Source organism: Magnolia sinica, chromosome 3, assembly GCF_029962835.1.
Source record: "Magnolia sinica isolate HGM2019 chromosome 3, MsV1, whole genome shotgun sequence".
Classification (NCBI taxonomy): domain Eukaryota; kingdom Viridiplantae; phylum Streptophyta; class Magnoliopsida; order Magnoliales; family Magnoliaceae; genus Magnolia; species Magnolia sinica.
The window spans coordinates 4,594,373-4,612,163 of record NC_080575.1 but is presented as its reverse complement, the minus strand read 5'-3'; the positions used below and the strand labels follow the sequence as shown (position 1 = coordinate 4,612,163).

The following is a 17,791-nucleotide window of genomic DNA, read 5'->3' as shown; positions in this document are numbered from 1 at the left end:
TCATCAGATGGCTGTTATAATCTAGCTATCGAGATATTATGGCCTAACCAGCCATATCAATGGCATAGGTCGCCCATGAAGTAAAAAGGGCACTCTTTCTCTCAATTGAGTATGAAGTCAGTGAATTAGACATGATTTGGTAAACTTAAAAAAATCCACATATTGGAAATTAGAACATGCCAAGGAGATATGAGATCCACCAACCAAACATTTTGTGATTTGTTTCAGTCTACTTTTGAATCCACTGGCCAAACTAAGGATGCGAAAGATGAAGAAATCATTGCCCTTCGGGAGGAAGTTGAGGTAAATTATTCTGATATGCAATCTAGTAATTCCTACCGTGAAATGTCATTTATTGTTCTCCTCATTTCCTTTTTTTTTTTTCCGACTCAGTATTGGAAAGACCAGCTGGTGATTGTATTGCAACAGCTCAAAGAAAAAGAGAACGAAGCACAATCTCTTCGATCAAACATGCGTAGATTTTTCCTAAGTGAGGAAGAAATGGTTTGTGCTTTGCATACTCAGCAGTGTTAGGAGATCTATAATATTCTTGATAATCCATTTGGAGATTTATTTGTATTGCTGGGTTTGTTTTTCAGGAAGAAGTTGTTGCTAAGAGGTGTTGGCTTTCTCGTTATTGGGGTCTAGCTCTTCATTATGGTAATCTTCAATCTTCTTGGTGATGGCTCTTGCCTTTGTTTGGTTCTGAATTTTCAATTCTTGGGCTTGTACATGAATGGATTACGTGAATATGCATAGATTGTTCGGTCTATTTGTTGATTATTTATTAAAATTTGTTTCTTCCATGACATTTTGCAATCTTCCATGTATGGTATAACTGCACTTTGTCACTATTTTGCATTGATCGTACTCTTCTGTCAGTGAAAAATAAGATCACGATGATCTGCTAGGTGGGACCCCTGTTGTATGCACCACGGCCCGGCCAAAAACTCAGGGTAGGCCACACGTAGCATCTTGAATGTGGAGTGCAAGTGAAATGCCCTTTGAAAAGTATATTGTTATGCATGTGTAGTCCGACGATGACAGGACTGGCCTGATTTTCTCGCTACCAAGCAGAAACTGTGGCCCACCTGATGATTGGCCAAGATCTTGTGCAGTGGTTCATGGGGGTACAGTATGATTAGATATAATACACTCTGATAACTATCACATTGCTCATGAAATTTCATGATATTCGGTGCAACCAAACACATCCTCTTTTTTTCCTTTACAGTTGATATAACCATGTCTTTTTTCTTTTTTTTCATAGATCTCTTTCCAGGGATTGCAAAGCGGAAACATGAGCACTGGGCAGCATTAGCGCCTATTCCTCTTGAACTGGTCATTTCTATTGGAGAAAAAACTAAGGAAGATTTTGAGAACCAAGGCTAGTAACCTCAAGCTGGACTCTATGATGCGTTTGGATGCACTATCGAATTGAATTGGAAATACTAGTCTAACAAAGTGGAAATGGCTTGATTGTAATCATGTGACTTTTGAGTTGGACTCTGATAGCGACAAAAACAATTGACGGCTACTTCCTCATTATGAAATACTAGGAAACAGAACTACATTTTGCCATTCCTCAATTCAATTCACTTGTGCATCCAAATGCAGCCCTCATGCATCAATCATCTCTCTCTCTCTCTCTCTCTCCGTTTATGGATTATTTCTGTATTCACTATTCACAGGTAACGATGATTCGAAGAGGAGTAAACTTGCACGGGATGTGATTAAAGATATAAAGGGAAAACTCAATATCGAGAGCATGCTTGCAGTTGAGAAAGGATTAAGGGAACTAACCTTTTTGAAGGTATTCTTCTATCATTGAATTTTGAAATTCTCATATTGGTTTCTACATTACTAAGGGACTCACTGATTCACACATGCCAATGTGGCACGCGGTGTGATTTTCTTGGAAAGCGCACCTGCACAATTGCACTTGGCAAGGTTTTTTTCATTGGGTATTTTTCATTTACGATTCTTAGCATATGCTCTCTCTCTCTCTCTCTCTCTCTCTCTCTCTCTCTCTCTCTCTCTCTCTCTCTCTCTCTCTCTCTTTCGGCTGTTATTTTCAAGGTTGAGGAAGCTGTTGTGCTGGAAATGAGTAATCACAATCGCGCAGGCAGCAATATGCGATTCATATCAGGTTATGGCCTACCATCCTTATCATTTTAGAACTTTATTCATTTGATTCCAACACAAATTCTTTCTCGAATATCCTGTGGATTTCAAAACCATAGTATGAGATGATAAGCCACATTAATATATCTTTGTACTAACACTTCTCTCTTTTTTGCTTCTTGTGTATTCAGCTGCCCCATCTCTGAAACTACTTGGTAAGGCGATTCCACCTCTCTCCCTCAGTCGCTTGCAGTATGCTTTTGAATATATTGATAAGCATTTGCAACTTTCAATGGCAATTGAAAAATGAGCTCACTTTGCCTGGATTAGCCTCGTGCGGATGCATTAGTCAATCGAATTGCAAATGTAAATGATGAAAGCAAGGATGACCCAATTGCAATCACGTTTCTTATTGTTCCAATATCTGCAATTACTGTAGTGAAAGGAGATTGAGCACAAATCTGACATTGGTATTGTTCTTGTAGAATTAAGTGACGACGAAGCAGACGACATCCATTTCAAGAGGGTCTGTTGCTGACTTCTTAAACAACTCTGTTTTGGATTGAGATTGTATTTTCATTACCATGTCTAAAAATCTAGCTGGCCTGTTGATGATCCTAACCATTGTAAGCCCTCAAATACTACAATTATAATTAATCCAAAATGCTTGATTTTGGACAGTCATTACCACCTAGAGCCCACACATCGTATGAGCCATGACCAAAACATCAGCAAAGGACAGTCCTAATCACTCAATTGGAACATGATCCACGACTCATGCACAGCAATTCAAATGCACAACAATTACCATGTCGTTGTGTGTTAGATTATAGGATATGTATGTATAGGAGTATAGTGTATGCATGTACAACTGTATTAGAGTATAGGACATGTACAGCTGTACATACATATCCTGTAACACTGTATAAAGCTCTTGTAATTTAGCTTCCGTTTTTATAATCCTTATACCAAATATTACTGTATTGCAGGCATGGCTGATATTTTTCTGGGCAAGAGCTGTAATCCATGGTGTGGAAAATGACATTGCTGAAGATCGACTTCAATATTGGATCAGCCGCACTGGCCGGCCGACGTTGCAAGATGCTGTCACTGGTAGTTTCTCTAAACTTAATGTGGGATTTTCTTTTTAATTTTGTATTTGGAATTGTAACTGAATGTAATGCTTACTCTTAGGCCACGTTTGGGTGCACATTCAAATTGAATTAGTTTAATCAACCATGGAAGTAAGATAAAAATAAAAATCCAACACACACATGGACCTCAATTCAATTTGATACATGCCTCCCTGTCTGTACAGACATGGCCCATGGCTTGCTGATCCATCCGTGGATGGACGACTAGGGTCTTCCAATCTGGATGACTTTTGGGTGCATCCCCCACTATGACTGATGGCTTAGGTCGCTTGGATTATTTAGTTTGATTAGACTGAGCTCAGTTTGAGTTTGAACCGAGTGTTTATTCGACTGTGCTTAGGATACTCTTGCTTGAGTAGAGGCTGAGTAATCTCAATCATGTTTTCATTGCTCTATGGTTTGTGTTCTGTTTCATCAGCCAGACGAGATATGTTGCAGCTGAGGGAGTTGGAGATAGAGCTACAGCAGTAAAAAGAATCTCAGAAATCTTTATAATAACTTACTGTTGGTTTTTAAAATAAACCATACTTCAAATCTTTCGGCATTGTTTTGCAACCTTTTTTTATAGTAATTTTCATGATCTTTTGATAGTTACTGAAATATCATGGTTCAATCACAGGTGGTTGACAGCCCAACTTGCCTGTCTGAAAAATAGACCTTGCTCAAAGAGGGTCCTATGCAGATCAGACCTGTTGTGGTCCAAAGGATCCATCTAGAAAATTAGTTTTGGGGGCTGGTCAAGTTGGTAGTATATCGCAATTAGCCCAATCCAACCATCAGCTAGATTCCACCAATTGAACTGGTTTACATATAGGCATCTATCAGGGCTTAACCGTGGTTTGTGTAGGCCACCTAACTCGTGAATCAGGTGCCGCCTACCATCATTATGGAACGTCCCAGAGAAATCAGCTAGTCCAACCATCAGTTGGGCCCCAAGAAGGTTTGTGTTTCGATCAGCTTTATATCTGGGTTCATGTTCTAACATTTAGAGCTGACACAAATAATGAATTGAGTGGATGTCACATGCGCACCACAATGCCCCACCAGAACTTTTAAAAGAAAAATATCTCATTAATGTTAAATAGCTTGACAACAAACATGTATCTCGAATTAAGAATTAATTAGCACTTATATAAAAAATAATAATAAATAATAAAGCCTGTGTTTCTAAGCATTAAGGTAAAAATCCGCAAAAAAAGAAAAGCTAAAAAGAAATTTCTACATGAAACATTTCCATTGTCCAGCGACGCTGGAAATGAGTGAACTAGCCATTTGTCCATAAGCCTCGTGGGTGAGATGAATGCCATCCTAATGGATATATTTTTCGGGGTTAGGGAACACCTGAACACCCTGCGCACCACACATACTAAAGGAATTGAAGTATTAAGTGCCACCAATTTCGCAATACGCTTTCATCAAACTATCCGGCTCGAATCCTGGTCATTAACATTGGAAAGAAACCCTTAGTAATTTTGATCCAAACGGAATCATAAGCGCTAGACTGCTATCCGCTAAGCGGTCAGGTTGTTAATGTTATCTGCATTAGATGTGTTTTTCTACATGAGTGGGACGCGGCTTGCACTTACCTTTAGTTGAAGCATGGTTAATGATCCTTATTATTGTATTGTAATAATCGGCGTATGTCAGCAAAACGTGGGGGAATTTCTCTTTCAGCTCTTGGACGGCTAGCTGGAGTTGACGGTTGTGATACATTGTGAAGTTGTTGAACTATCTTAGACCCTTGTTTTCATTTATGATGTTCGATCGTCAATGTGGAATGTTATGAGGTAGATTGGTATGCAACCGATCGGGAAATTTTCGGGGATGACAAGATGAACGGCACTAGCGTTGATGAGTTGATGGATCGATCATCACTACAAAATTATCATAACTATAATCAGAAATGATTCAACGGTCAATCTGTCCTCATACAGGCTTTAAAGGTCGGTTTTAGAGTTTTTTTAGGCACAAATGCATGATGGGGATTGTTCATCTGGTGGGCCCATAATAGCATGGGGATACAGACCTTTTTTTGGCCAATTAATCTAGACAGTTAGTCTCATACAATATACGACTAGGATGTTTTACATGTTTGAGCATTGATACTGAGACAAAGAAAAAGAGAACTTACACGAGCAACATTCTTGATGGTGTGAACCACATTGGGCATATAGGTTGTAACCTCTTCAATGGATTTTCTTTGTAGGAAAGTATAGTTGTAGTCATTCCCACTAATCTTTCCCACCATAAACAGTGCTTTCTCCAGCTTCTGTGCACATTCTGTGGGCCCACCTAAAAAATTAATAATAATAAGTGTTAGAACACTAATTGATCAGATATAAGATGGGCCACACCATGATCACCTGGTACGAAAACCAAGTTATTCATTGAGTGGGCCACACCAGTACACTTAAACCAACGTCCATTGTTGCAATATGAGAAATAATCTAGTGCTCTTGGAATTCCTGCCCATCGTTTGATTCTTACATCTAATCAATCATCTATAAAATGGACGGTTGAAATTGTTTAAGGAAAAATTGACCCAATCTGCAATTTTAGCCATTTAGTTGTTGGGGCTCGTCTTTTTCTTTTGAAGATGAACCTATATTAGAGAATCGTAACCATCCTATCCACGGGTTTGAAACATGGTTATACAATGGCAATTAAAATGAATTTAAAGTGAAACCATGGATCGTCATTGATCTTACCAATTTGTGAGAAACAGACAGAGTGGAGGTAGGCCTTAAACCAGTTGAGCTGAACTTCAAGGGAACTGTTTGTATTAAGCGTCTGGATGCCATGGTTCAACCAAAAGGATGGCTGGAGTGCTGTCGCTCCTGCTACTGCAAAATTAACTCCATTACCGAATGATGCGTCGCTCTGAAGATATGGGTTGATAAATGGAAGCTCTAACCACCTTGCTGTAAAAAAGAAAAAAAGAAAAAAGAAAAATATAATTTGAATGAGCATGAGAAAATGTGAAAAAAATATGTGATTGGTGGGCCAGTCCATAGCATGCATTCATGGCCGTTTATTAAACTGTGGCCATTCATTGGTGGGTCCAAGGGGGCCCACCTCTGATCCAGGCATGAATTCTTCTATGCACATCGGTGGATCCAAGTGGCCCCACATTTAATCCAGACATGAATTCCACAGGTTGGATTCTACACACATTGGTGGGTCCCACGCGCAACCCTTGGGGGCTTTAGTTAACGGTTCTGATCAGCTTATATAAACCCCACTTATCAAAGACCTAACTATTCTAAACAATGCACTGCAGCTCCCCTAATGAGTCCACTAGATGAAGAGTCCAGATCACATGGTTCATAGGTCGGTCTCATCTACGGTAGAGATTGGGTGGACCACACTAGTTGGCCGTACATCCTCTTTTTTTTCAATGGTTGGGCTGGCCACCTAAACCTGGTGTAGTGTTTGAAAATCCCACCTATATCATATCCAAGAGTCAAAACCAACACTATCTGCAAGTGGGGCCCACAGTTTAGTGTTCTTGAAAGTTTATATGATGGGACCCACTGGGGATGGACAAGTCTCCCAGATTGGAAGATCCTAGCCATCAAATCTTTTGACTCTTTCAAGTTGGGTTGCCTACACTACATTCCATCGTATAATTCCTCCTAAAACCTGATAGAAAATCCAATTTATTTGATAAAGCTCATATACCAAAGAGAATTTTGAGAAGTTATATGATCCTCGTCTTAAGAGTCTACTAAATGATTCGGACTCTTCATTTAATGGGCCCCAAAGTGGATGGACCATGGCTACAAATCTACTAAGTGGGATAACCCCAACCCTTCAATTGACCTGTTAATAAGAGGAATACAAAAAACAACAGCAACAAACATAAAATATTGGACGGTTATGATCTTCCCATCAAAAAATTTTCTAATTGCCATGTGCGGTGCCTATCAGAACAACAATCTAGACAACTAAACCATGGACCCAGCTCATTAAAAAAAAAAAAACAATGGAAGATATTTTTCAATACCGAAGAAGTCGACCATGAGCAGCCCATTTGAGCATCGGCCGGTGGGTTGGTGGAAGTACGTTTTGCCATACGGAAGTTTAGTAATGGGCTCAAAGGTGCCGAGATTGTCTTCACGGATAAGATTTCCGGTATCTGAGATCGAGTCGCCGAAATTATATATGGCTTGAAAGTTACAATCCATCGCTTGAGCAGCAGCACATGGAAGATTTAGAAGAAAAATAACGCTGAATGTGAATAGAATCAATAAGAGGAATTGGTTGCCAGGTGCAGCCATCGTAGGAGAAGAGAAGTAACAGGTGTTTCTACGGAAGAGGAGAAGATATGAGTACGTTGTTGAAAGAGTACTGTATTTATACAGAAGAGAGAGGATTTGTTGTTTGGGTTGGAACAGGAGTCTTTTTAGGAAACGAAGGACGCGGATTTCCTGCAGCTCTAGTAGGAAGTTACTGTACAGGGAACCAGTTGAGGGGCCATTGCGATGTTTTTGAGAAATCATTCCGTCCATCCATTTTTTTTATTTCATTTTAGAACATGATGCAAAAAAGAACCGTAACCAATGCTCAGTGGACTGAAAACGTGATAATTCAACGTACACAGTTGAAATATTCAGGGGCCATGTAAGTTTTGAATCATGCTAATATTTTTGTTTTCAGTTCATCCCAGTTGTAATGACGTTATTAACGGTGTAGATGGCATATAAACATCACTGCCCAACCGAGGGAGGTTTCAACGGTAGAAATTTTTCTAACCATCTTTTCCTTTATTACGGCCCACTTGAGCATTCGATACAGTTCATTTTTGACATCATGTTCTAAAATAATTATTTAAAAAAAAAAAAAACCTGATAATAATTATTTTTTAAAAAAAAAACCTGATGGATGAGGATGATTTCTAAAAAACATCACGGTGGACCCACCTGAGTTCCGCAGGAACTTCCCGCTAAAAGGCTTTCGCAGAAAATCCGCTTCCGAAAAGGAATTGGCTACTCTCCTGCGAGCGGCCAATGGATGACGGTTGGTGTTCTGAGGGCCCATCATAATGTATGTGTTTCATCCATGCCGTCCATAGATTTTAATAGATTATTTTATGGCATGAGACCAAAATTTAAGTATATATCAATCTCAAGTGGACTACATTACAAGAAATTGTTTTGAATAAATGTTGACCATTAAAAACTTTTTGGGGGCCATAAAACTTTTGGATCAAACTGATCTTTGTTTTTTCCCTTCATCTGAGTCTGTATGACCTAATCAACAGATTGGATGTCAAGTAGAAAGTACGTCGGGCCTTAGGAGGATTTTATTGGTGGATATCCTATCACTATTGTTTACCTGTGGTGTGGTCCAAATGATATTTATATCCCTCCAATTTATGCTATGAAACCTAAAATGATCCGTAAAAATGGATGAACGGAATGGATTAAACACATACATCATGGTGAGGTCCACAGATCACGGAGTAGCCGATCCGTTCTCTCCTAGTTTTGGAGGCGGATTGCGTTATACCTCCGGACGGATTAGCAGGGCTCTGTGGGGCCCACCGTGATTTAATTAATTTTATCCACGCCGTTCATCGCTTTTGTCAGATCATTTTAATCCATAATCTTAAAAATGAAGCAGCTCCACAGCTCCATTGAACAATACCTTACGAAGCTGCGGTGATAATGACACTCACGGTTGAAACCTTTCTAAGGGCCACAGTGATGTTTTCCTACCATCCAACCTATTCATAAGCTGATGTAGACGTTGATGAAGTGAAAACAAAAATATCAGCTTGATCTGAAACTTCTCCAGCTCCTAATGGTGAAAATTCAATCCACACTCTGTGGTCCACTTAACAACCATAACTGCATTAAGTTTTAGCTTACCCATTAAAATGATTTGAAAAAAAAACGATGAAAAGGCATGGATAAAATACTTACATCATGGTGGGCCCCACGAGAAATCGGATTGCGTACTGAGTTACTCAGTTGGCTTCTATCGTACTGAGTAAACTCAATTGGCCCACTGTGAATGTATGTGGTTTATCCATGAGGTCCATTAATTTCCCCACCTAATTTTAGGGGTTAAACCCAAAATGAAAGTATATCCAAAGCTTAAGTGTACCATACCACAGGAAACAGTATGGAATAATGATTTCCACCGTTGAAACCTTCCTAGGGTCCAAAGTGATGTTTATTTGTCATCAAGACTGTTAATAAGATCACAAAGACATGGATGAAGAGAAAACACAAACATCAACTTGATCCAAAACTTTTATGGCCTCCGAGAAATTTTCAATGGCAGAGTTTCAATCACACTGTTTCCTGTAGTGTGGTCCACTTGAGCTTTGGGTATGCTTCTATTTCGGGCTCAAGCACTAAAATTATCCTATAAAATGGATTAACAGAGTGGATAAAATTAATAAATAAGGGTGGACCCTACGGAGTTTACTCAGTACGCTAGGGGTACTGAGTTACTCAGTACGCAATCCGCTTCCTCCGGGCGGGGTAGGACGCAATCCGCGTCCGTTTTTACAACGTCATGGTCACATGGACTCATGTTAGGACGCGGATTTCCTGCGAAGTATTTCACAGGAAGTTCCTGCGCAAGGATGAAGGGTGGGATCCACCGAGATGTTTTTGAGAAATCTTCCCCGCACATATGCTTTTTGAGCTTATTTTAGGACATGTGACCAAAACTGATGTGTATCCAAAACTTAACTGGGCCACACGAGAGGAAACAGCGGGTATTCTGTGTGAATCGTTGAAACATTCTTCGGGCAAAATATTTTTGTGTCAGTATATATATATATATATATATGATATTTTCACTTAATCCCAGTGGTAACGACCTTATAAACTGTTTAGATGGCTTATAAACATCAAGGTGGAGCGGTAGGAATTTCTTTCCCTAATTTTTCCTCACGTGTGACAAAACTTAGTTTTAGATCACCTCATGTTTTGTTTCATTTCCTAAGATGAACATTCAAAATGGATGGACGGGGTGGATTTCCTGTAAACATCTTTGTGGGCCTCATCTGGGATCCTTGTGGAGAAACTTTCAAATGGTTGAGAAAGCCCTTTCCTAAGAAGTTAGGTGGGGCCCACCGTGATGTTTGCTAGAAATCCATACAGTTCATCCAGCACAGGTATACTTCTAGTTTTTCCAGTACATCAAAAACTCAAGTGGGCTACATGATATGAAAAAGTGAGGATTAAACTTTTAGTGTTGAAACATTTGTGCTGCCACCAAAACTCTGAATCAGGCTAATATTTTTGTGTTTTCAGTTCATCTAAGTAGGAATGACCTTATGAACAGTATGGATGGAATGTGAGCATGACGGTGGACCACAGGAAGGCTTCAATGGTAGGCATTTCCCTGCGCACTTTTTCTTGTCGTGTGGGCCACTTGAGTTTTAGATCTAAATTACTTTTTGTCCCATGTCCTCACATGATATGGAAAAACGTATGAATGGAATGGATTTCCCACAAAGATCATGGTGGGCCCTAGCTAGCTTCCCCTTGCAGGATTCGCAGGCAATCGGTGTCAAGAGTGTAGTGATCACGTGTGTTCAAATGGCATGGTTGTTTTTGTACAATTGGGATATGTTGGCCCACCCATGATGTTTATTTAGAATCTTAACTGTGCATCTTGTGAGACTACTTATTTTCACCGTAGAATCGTCCAGATCCACAACTTAGGTGGGACACACTATAGGGAGCAATGTGTAATCATGCCCAAAACCTATATATTGACGTGGTGTAGCCCACATGAGTTCTTTAATTGGATGTGTAACACCCTGAATTTCGAGGGTCGAGCAAAGCTCTACTTCCGAGATCCATCACATCACTTATGCAACATGGATAATGATGCTCAGATTTCGTCCATATTAATGAGTTAAACATGAGTGAGATTATACCAAAACAGTATATCATACTCCAAATATAATTAAATCAAGCAAGCGGAAGTCTGAAGCATATGTATTTAAATATGAAAGCGTTTCACAACCTCCAGAGTATGAATATGTAACTGGCCTGAATATATACATGTGTTGTTTCAAAATATACAAAATGCGGAAAGTAAATATATTCAACTAAGCCAAAAATCCTTGTAGTCCCTATGCATCGGTACGAGATCTACATAGACCCGCCCGAGAGCTGAACGTAGGAGAACTCTTCCTCCTCATCCATGAAGTCCTACTCCGTTGCATAAACCTCATCAATACCTGCATCTAAACTAGGGTCTGGTTGGTGTTTTAAAACACCGTCCCAGTGTGGGAGTGAGTGATCAACTCAGTGGTACTATAAGGCAAAGGTTAACATGTTATCAAGTCAATCAAGCAGTAATGATAAAGCAATACAACAATCACTTCCTAACTACTCTTGTTAATGTAGGAATGGAGTGCAAGTAATAATGCATGGCCTCGCACAAAGCTCCTTCAAAAAGCCACGCCGACAACCAATTTCGCATATGACAACACTCTCTAAAGTGCACCTTCCTCGCCAAAAGCACATCTTAACTAATGCAATGTGATGCATGGTCGTATTAGCTGGGTACTTAATTAAGCTTATTCATACAACAGATTTGGAAAGCTAGGATACTTCCTTTTATATCATTAACCCGAACCAAAGGATTCATCTAGGGTCGTCAATCCTAGTTAATCACATACGATAGGCAAGTTGCAGGGCATCACCCTAATGAAAACAGTGGATGGGCAAATTCAAGAGTTTATACTCGAGGTACTACGGGGAGGCTCATCACCTCAGCGCAGGCCAACAACTCAAATACAGTGTCCCATACCACCATGTCTGGCTCACGAGTCTTGGTTACTCACTGGTCACTATGGGGAGGCTTGTCATGCCAGCGTAGGCCGACAGCTCGAACACGGTATCCCATACCGACATACCCAGCTCATGAGTTTTAGCGGATTGTGGTAGCATGGTTAAAGTCAACCTTCACATTGGTAGGGGGTACTTTAGATTCAACAGTAGTGTCTATACATGGTAAACATACAATATGTCAATCGGTTTATTAGGCAAGTTTGATTGGTATAAGGGCATGCTGACTTAATCGATATGGAGCGTGTAAGCACCCCTCGTAGCCGAACCACTGTCGATAATCGTCGTGCGACCCAGATACATCGAATATATCCAATGTGGCGAGACTAATTCGGCCACCTAAACGGGGACTATTACCGATTGTCTGGGCTACATCGTAGCCCCAATCTTACTCAGATGCAGTAAGTAAGAACATGTAATAGTAATCTCAACATTTAACAAACAATTCAAATAAATTTCTCATTTGAGCATTTCATCATACACATTGGTCATGTTACTTAACACTTACATTTTATCCATAAATCGCGTTGACGCAATTAAGATTTCATGAAGGAAACTATATATATAAACAAGGTAATTGAGAATCCTATCTTAATACCCTTAATAACTATAAATCATCAACTATTTCTCATTCAAACAATTTATCAAACACTTAAGTTACACTTCACCAAAATTCATAGACTAGGTTAGTTACGACATATATTATGGCAAATCCTTACACAAAGAGGTCATCATGCATATGCCAAACATGTATCCTAGATTAGTGGTCATGGCAAGTATAAATCATGTTTACATGTTCATTCAGACATTTCAACAAACACATGGAATGCATATTTTGTTCAACATATCTCATACATATAAAATATATCGAAATCGGTGTGTGTAAGACAATATGGTAATAATCAAGTCAGACATAAACCATTAGCTGACATTGAAAACATTAAAAACCATAACCTAAACGTTTATAATCCACACCTTTCATCAGAATACTCGATTTGGACTCGGTTTGAATTCTACGTTTCCGAAAATAGAACGTCGGGTACCTAAATGGTGAAATCGGTTGGCTAGGTTGATAAATAACTATTCTGGATCTCAACTATGGTATTAGGGTTAGGATTTCTTACCCAATTGTAGTCAAAACCGATCATATAGCGAAATGGGGAGGCGAATTAGTATGTGGAGTAGTGGAAGAGAATCACTACAGCAATCACCAAAGATCCTTCTTCTCTCCTTCTTCTTTTCTCTCCTTTTCTCTCTTCTCTCTCCTAGGGTTTGGAGAAATTTGTATGAGAGAGAGGTGGGGTGGTATAAGGGCTCTATATAGGCCCAGAAGTGATGCAAATGGCCCAAGGACCCTGGTATACTTAGGTTATATCAAAAGGGCGACTGTTTTTAACAAATAGGGCATATAGGGAGGTCCACAACTCACATATGTTGTAGGGTAAGTTGCCTGATGATGGATCTATGCCAGGATATGATTTCGATGTGATCGGACAAGCCGATCGACCGTAAAGGACCCGTATCAGATCAATGGTCGAACTTGCTCGATCGGGGCCACCAGTATACGGATACGTGCAAAGAAATTTTCTCTTCCCATGGGTGAAGTTTGGTCAGAAACTGATGGTCTGAAATTCTCAATTTCGCATGTGAGCGAATGGCCCAATTCACTTAAGTTAAATTACATTTTCTAAAGATATTCGCGTTTCTCGCACACTTCACTTAGGGCTCAAGTTGTGCGTTTCTGGACACTATCTAGGCTTGATTCATGCGATCATTGTCAAGCCTAGTAGGATGGACTTAATCCTATAGTTTCGCAGTCATCGGACTCTCGACGTGCGGTATAGGTCCGATACAGGGTTTCAATATACTCTCGAGAGCGACAGGCTCTTGGGATTTTTCCTAGGTCTTTATGTAGTGTTAAGTCAGCGGTATCGATGATTTTAGGTCTTCTCATTTGTGAAAATAGTGGTCCAAGCTAAAACCCCTGATTATTCAGTTTAGTACTTAACTAAATTTCACCTAAGTTAAATGACAAGATGCGGTTCTCGGGTTGTTCTACTTGAGGTTGTACTCTGGTCTTTGTATGGATTTTTCTAAGACGTTACAGGATGATTTTTTGTGGGGGCTTGATCCTGGTGGAGATCATTTAATGGCTGGAATGGATTGGATATACACAACTTGGTGGACTATACATTCCATTTGGAAGTTTATATGATGGTAGTCCCTTTCCCAATGTCTTCCATTGTCATCTTTGGTGTAGCCCAACTGACCTAAGGATATAGCTGGATTTGGGATTAGGGCCTAACATGGGGGACACATGTGATGGATGGTTTGTATGGAACTCATGAGGGACGTGGATTGCATCCTACCCCCTCCGGTCTCTGGATGGGAACCGAGGTGTAGGAGCTTTGACTAGCCACCATGATGTATAGGTCTCATTGTAACGTCTCGAAAAAATCCGTACAAGGACCCGAGTACCACCTCAGGTAGAAATTACCCAGGACCAAAACCTTTAGAAATTAGGTTAATGTTAGCAAATGCTAAACTAGAGTGCTTGCAAAATTAGCACTAATCACTTTAAATATGATCTGCAAGACCCAAAACGTGCAGAATCATTGACGCTACATTACCCTTAAATCTAGAATTCGTCCTTAAACCTGGTTGCTCTCGGGAGCACACCGAAACTCCGTATCAGACCGGGACCGCATGTTGAAAGTTTGATGACCGTGAAACTATACAGTTATGACCGCATTACTAGACTTGTAAGTCCTAATTGTGTCTAGAAATGCACAACTTGAGCCTGGAGCAAAGTGTGTGAGAAATGTGAAAATATTTAGAAATGAAAATCTGAATTTAAGTAATCTGAGTCGTGTCACTTGCGGGCCAAATATAAGGATTCAGACCGTCAAATTCAGACCCAAATACACCCTCGGATCAGGAGAAATGTCCCACACATATCGATGTACTTGTGGCCGTGATCGAGTGCCGGTGACCGTTAAACTGAAACTGGTCCGTCACGGCTGATTTGCAAACCCGATCGGAACGAAAACTCAGCCTGACCTAGATCCAGGGTCAGGGAGCTTAAGTCTGACCGCACGTGAAAAAGGGGTCACCAGAAGTGCTCCGTTGGGCTGAAACAGACGCCCTGATTCTTGATTGAATTCTTGAAATGATTGGGTTTTGCTGATACCCCGTTTTTCAAGTCTGTTTTGCACTTGTTCTTCAAGCTCTATTTAGGAATTATTAAATAAAGATAGTGATATCTTGGACTTCTCAAATTTGAATCTAATTCTTGAATTGAATTCTCGAAAATGATTGAGTTTTTCTGATACCCCGTTTCTCGAGTCTGTTTTGATTTGAGATTTCGTGTCGATGATTGGATGGGATCTTCATTGAATTCGATTCTACAAATGCTTGAGTTCATGTTTAGGAACTTCTTCTTTCTTCTGTTGAATTCAGGTTTGCTGATTTGTGAGTTCGGCAGATGGTGGGAACCTTTTCTTTCTTTTGTTGAATTAAAGGTTTGATGATTTGCTGTTTCTTGAGCCTATTTTTGAATTGGACTGAGAGAGAGAATTCTCCAAAAATACTGTGATATTTGGAGCTTGCGTGGTAATGTAAACTGGAACTGATTTTCTTGAGTCGAATTTTACAAAGAACCAAATTCAACAAAGGATTGGAAATCTCTCTCTCTCTCTCTCTCTCTCTCTCTCTCTCTCTGAATTGAGTTTTTGAAGGATTGGTTCTATTATTTCATTTTTGATGTTATTTGCATCCAATAGCTCTCAAATCAAGATCTCTCTATGAATTGAGTCAATAATGAATAGGCATCTTCTCATACTAACACTTTGTTTTGGCGGGCCTCAGATTTCAGTGGTCTATGATAGAATAACAAAACTAATTATTTTATTATTGAGTAATCAATCGTATAAATACACCAAGGAAAAAATCAAGAATAGTTGAAGATTGTACAAACTAGGAAGTTGTTACAAACTGAATCCTATATCTATGGAAGATAGCTAAATATATTTGAATGATACAATTTGATATGAAAGAAGAAGTCAAACAGTTAAGTACAATTGATTAGCTCTATTATGCCCCCTCAAGATGGAGCTCGAGAGAGAAGTCCAATCTTGTGCTTGAGTTGAAGAAAACGTTGTCGCGAAAGTGGCTTGATAAGAGCATCAGCTAGTTGATCTTCAGAAAAGACATGAGCAACACGAAGAGCACCATTTTGAACTTGATCCTGGATAAAATGAAAATCTATTGCTACATACTTCATTCGGGAATGAAAAATTGGATTGGAACAAAGCTGAGTTGCCCCAACATTATCACAGTAAATGACGGGGCAGTAGGGAAGCGAGATACCAAGATCAGTAAAGAGATAATAGATGAAATTAAGTTCAGCAGTTGTGTTTGCAACTGAGCGATACTTTACCTCAGTTGAGGATCTAGCAACAGTCCGTTGCTTTTTAGAACTCCACGATATCGGATTTTTACCAAGATAAACAACATAAGCACTGGTTGAGCAAAAAGTGTCCTTGTCCCCTGCCCAATCAGCGTCAGAGAAAGCTTGCAAACTGAGAGAAGAGTCTGAGAAAGCATGCAAACTGAGAGTAGAGTCATTATAGAGTTGTAAACCATCATCAATGGTGCCAACAAGATAACGTAGTAGCCGTTTGACAAAGGACCAATGTTCAGTTGTTGGGCAGTGCATATATTGGGACAGTTTGTTAACAGCAAAGGCGATGTCTGGTCTTGTTATTAGCAAATATTGGAGGCTCCCAACTACCTGGCGATACTCAATTCAAAGGGTGTGAGCTGGGTTTGATCTGGTTGTGTCATTTTGTGTGAGAGTGGCTGAGGGACATGACTTTGAGCCATCGATATAGCTTAAAAGATCATAGCCAATGAAAAAGGTCTGAAATTGTAGTTTCCGTGAGAGGTAATTGCTGGAAGTGAGTTTTAAGGGGGTTTGGGCAGCAACATTAATGCTAATAAGGGTGTTGTGGGATTCATTGGTGTTGAGAATGGAGGGTGAAGAGTTAGCCATGGCTGTTCGAGATCAAAGAAAGGAGAGAAGAAAGAAAATAAAATATATTGAAATTTGTTATCTCTAGTTTTGCTCTGATACCATGATAGAATAACTAAAACTAATTATGTTATTATTGAGTAATCAATCATATAAATATACCGAGGAAATAACCAAGAATGGTTGAAGATCCTACAAGCTAAGAAGTTGTTACAAACTAAATCTTATATCTATGGAAGACAGCTAAATACATTTAAATGATACAATCTGATATGAAAGAAGAAGTCAAGCAGTTAAGTACAACTAATTAGCTCTATTAGTCTGGTCCTCCCATCTAGTCGAACAAACACCTCTCTTAAAGAAGAAAACATTTCCTCATACTAACACTTTGTTCTGGTGGGCCTCACATTTCAGCAGTCCAGTCTTTTCGTCTAGCACGACAACCACTCCTCTTAAAGCAGACAACCCTAGCCATCCTAGGATTAACCTTCAAACAGTCATTTGAAAATTAGATATAGCCAACAGTTCATTTTCAATGTTAAGAGATCCATCCACTAATCAGATAGCTAGGATTTTGGTGGATATTTTCAGTCCACTCCCATGTGCTTTATGGCCCACTAACTAGACATTCTGGATCATTACAAGATAGCCCCAAC

The 17,791-nt window shown here is 39.6% G+C and overlaps 1 protein-coding gene and 2 long non-coding RNA genes across 3 annotated transcripts; 2 read left to right on the top strand and 1 right to left on the bottom strand.

Moving 5' to 3' along the window:
- Nucleotides 1-391: 391 nt before the first annotated feature.
- Nucleotides 392-1,388, top strand: LOC131241398 (uncharacterized). The gene is made up of 3 exons (XR_009169006.1): nucleotides 392-504; nucleotides 600-660; nucleotides 1,271-1,388. It is a non-coding gene; the product is annotated as an uncharacterized LOC131241398 (long non-coding RNA).
- Nucleotides 1,389-3,112: 1,724 nt separating this feature from the next.
- Nucleotides 3,113-3,894, top strand: LOC131241397 (uncharacterized). The gene is made up of 2 exons (XR_009169005.1): nucleotides 3,113-3,237; nucleotides 3,697-3,894. It is a non-coding gene; the product is annotated as an uncharacterized LOC131241397 (long non-coding RNA).
- Nucleotides 3,895-4,586: 692 nt separating this feature from the next.
- Nucleotides 4,587-7,558, bottom strand: LOC131241507 (acetylajmalan esterase-like). The gene is made up of 4 exons (XM_058240282.1): nucleotides 7,285-7,558; nucleotides 5,987-6,199; nucleotides 5,410-5,570; nucleotides 4,587-4,628 (listed from the first exon to the last, which is right to left on the bottom strand). Exons 1-4 carry the CDS (start codon nucleotides 7,556-7,558, stop codon nucleotides 4,587-4,589), a joined length of 690 nt encoding a protein of 229 aa, XP_058096265.1.
- Nucleotides 7,559-17,791: the final 10,233 nt, after the last annotated feature.

What these genes read in the sequence shown, in the direction of transcription:
- LOC131241507 (XM_058240282.1), bottom strand. Translation starts at nt 7,558, where the DNA reads ATGGCTGCACCTGGCAACCAATTCCTCTTATTGATTCTATTCACATTC. An exon ending in TGTCTGTTTCTCACAAATTG is followed by an intron (nt 5,571 to 5,986) that starts GTAAGATCAATG and finishes TTAATTTTTTAG; the next exon opens with GTGGGCCCACAGAATGTGCA. An exon ending in CCATCAAGAATGTTGCTCGT is followed by an intron (nt 4,629 to 5,409) that starts GTAAGTTCTCTT and finishes TGTGGTGCGCAG; the next exon opens with GGTGTTCAGGTGTTCCCTAA.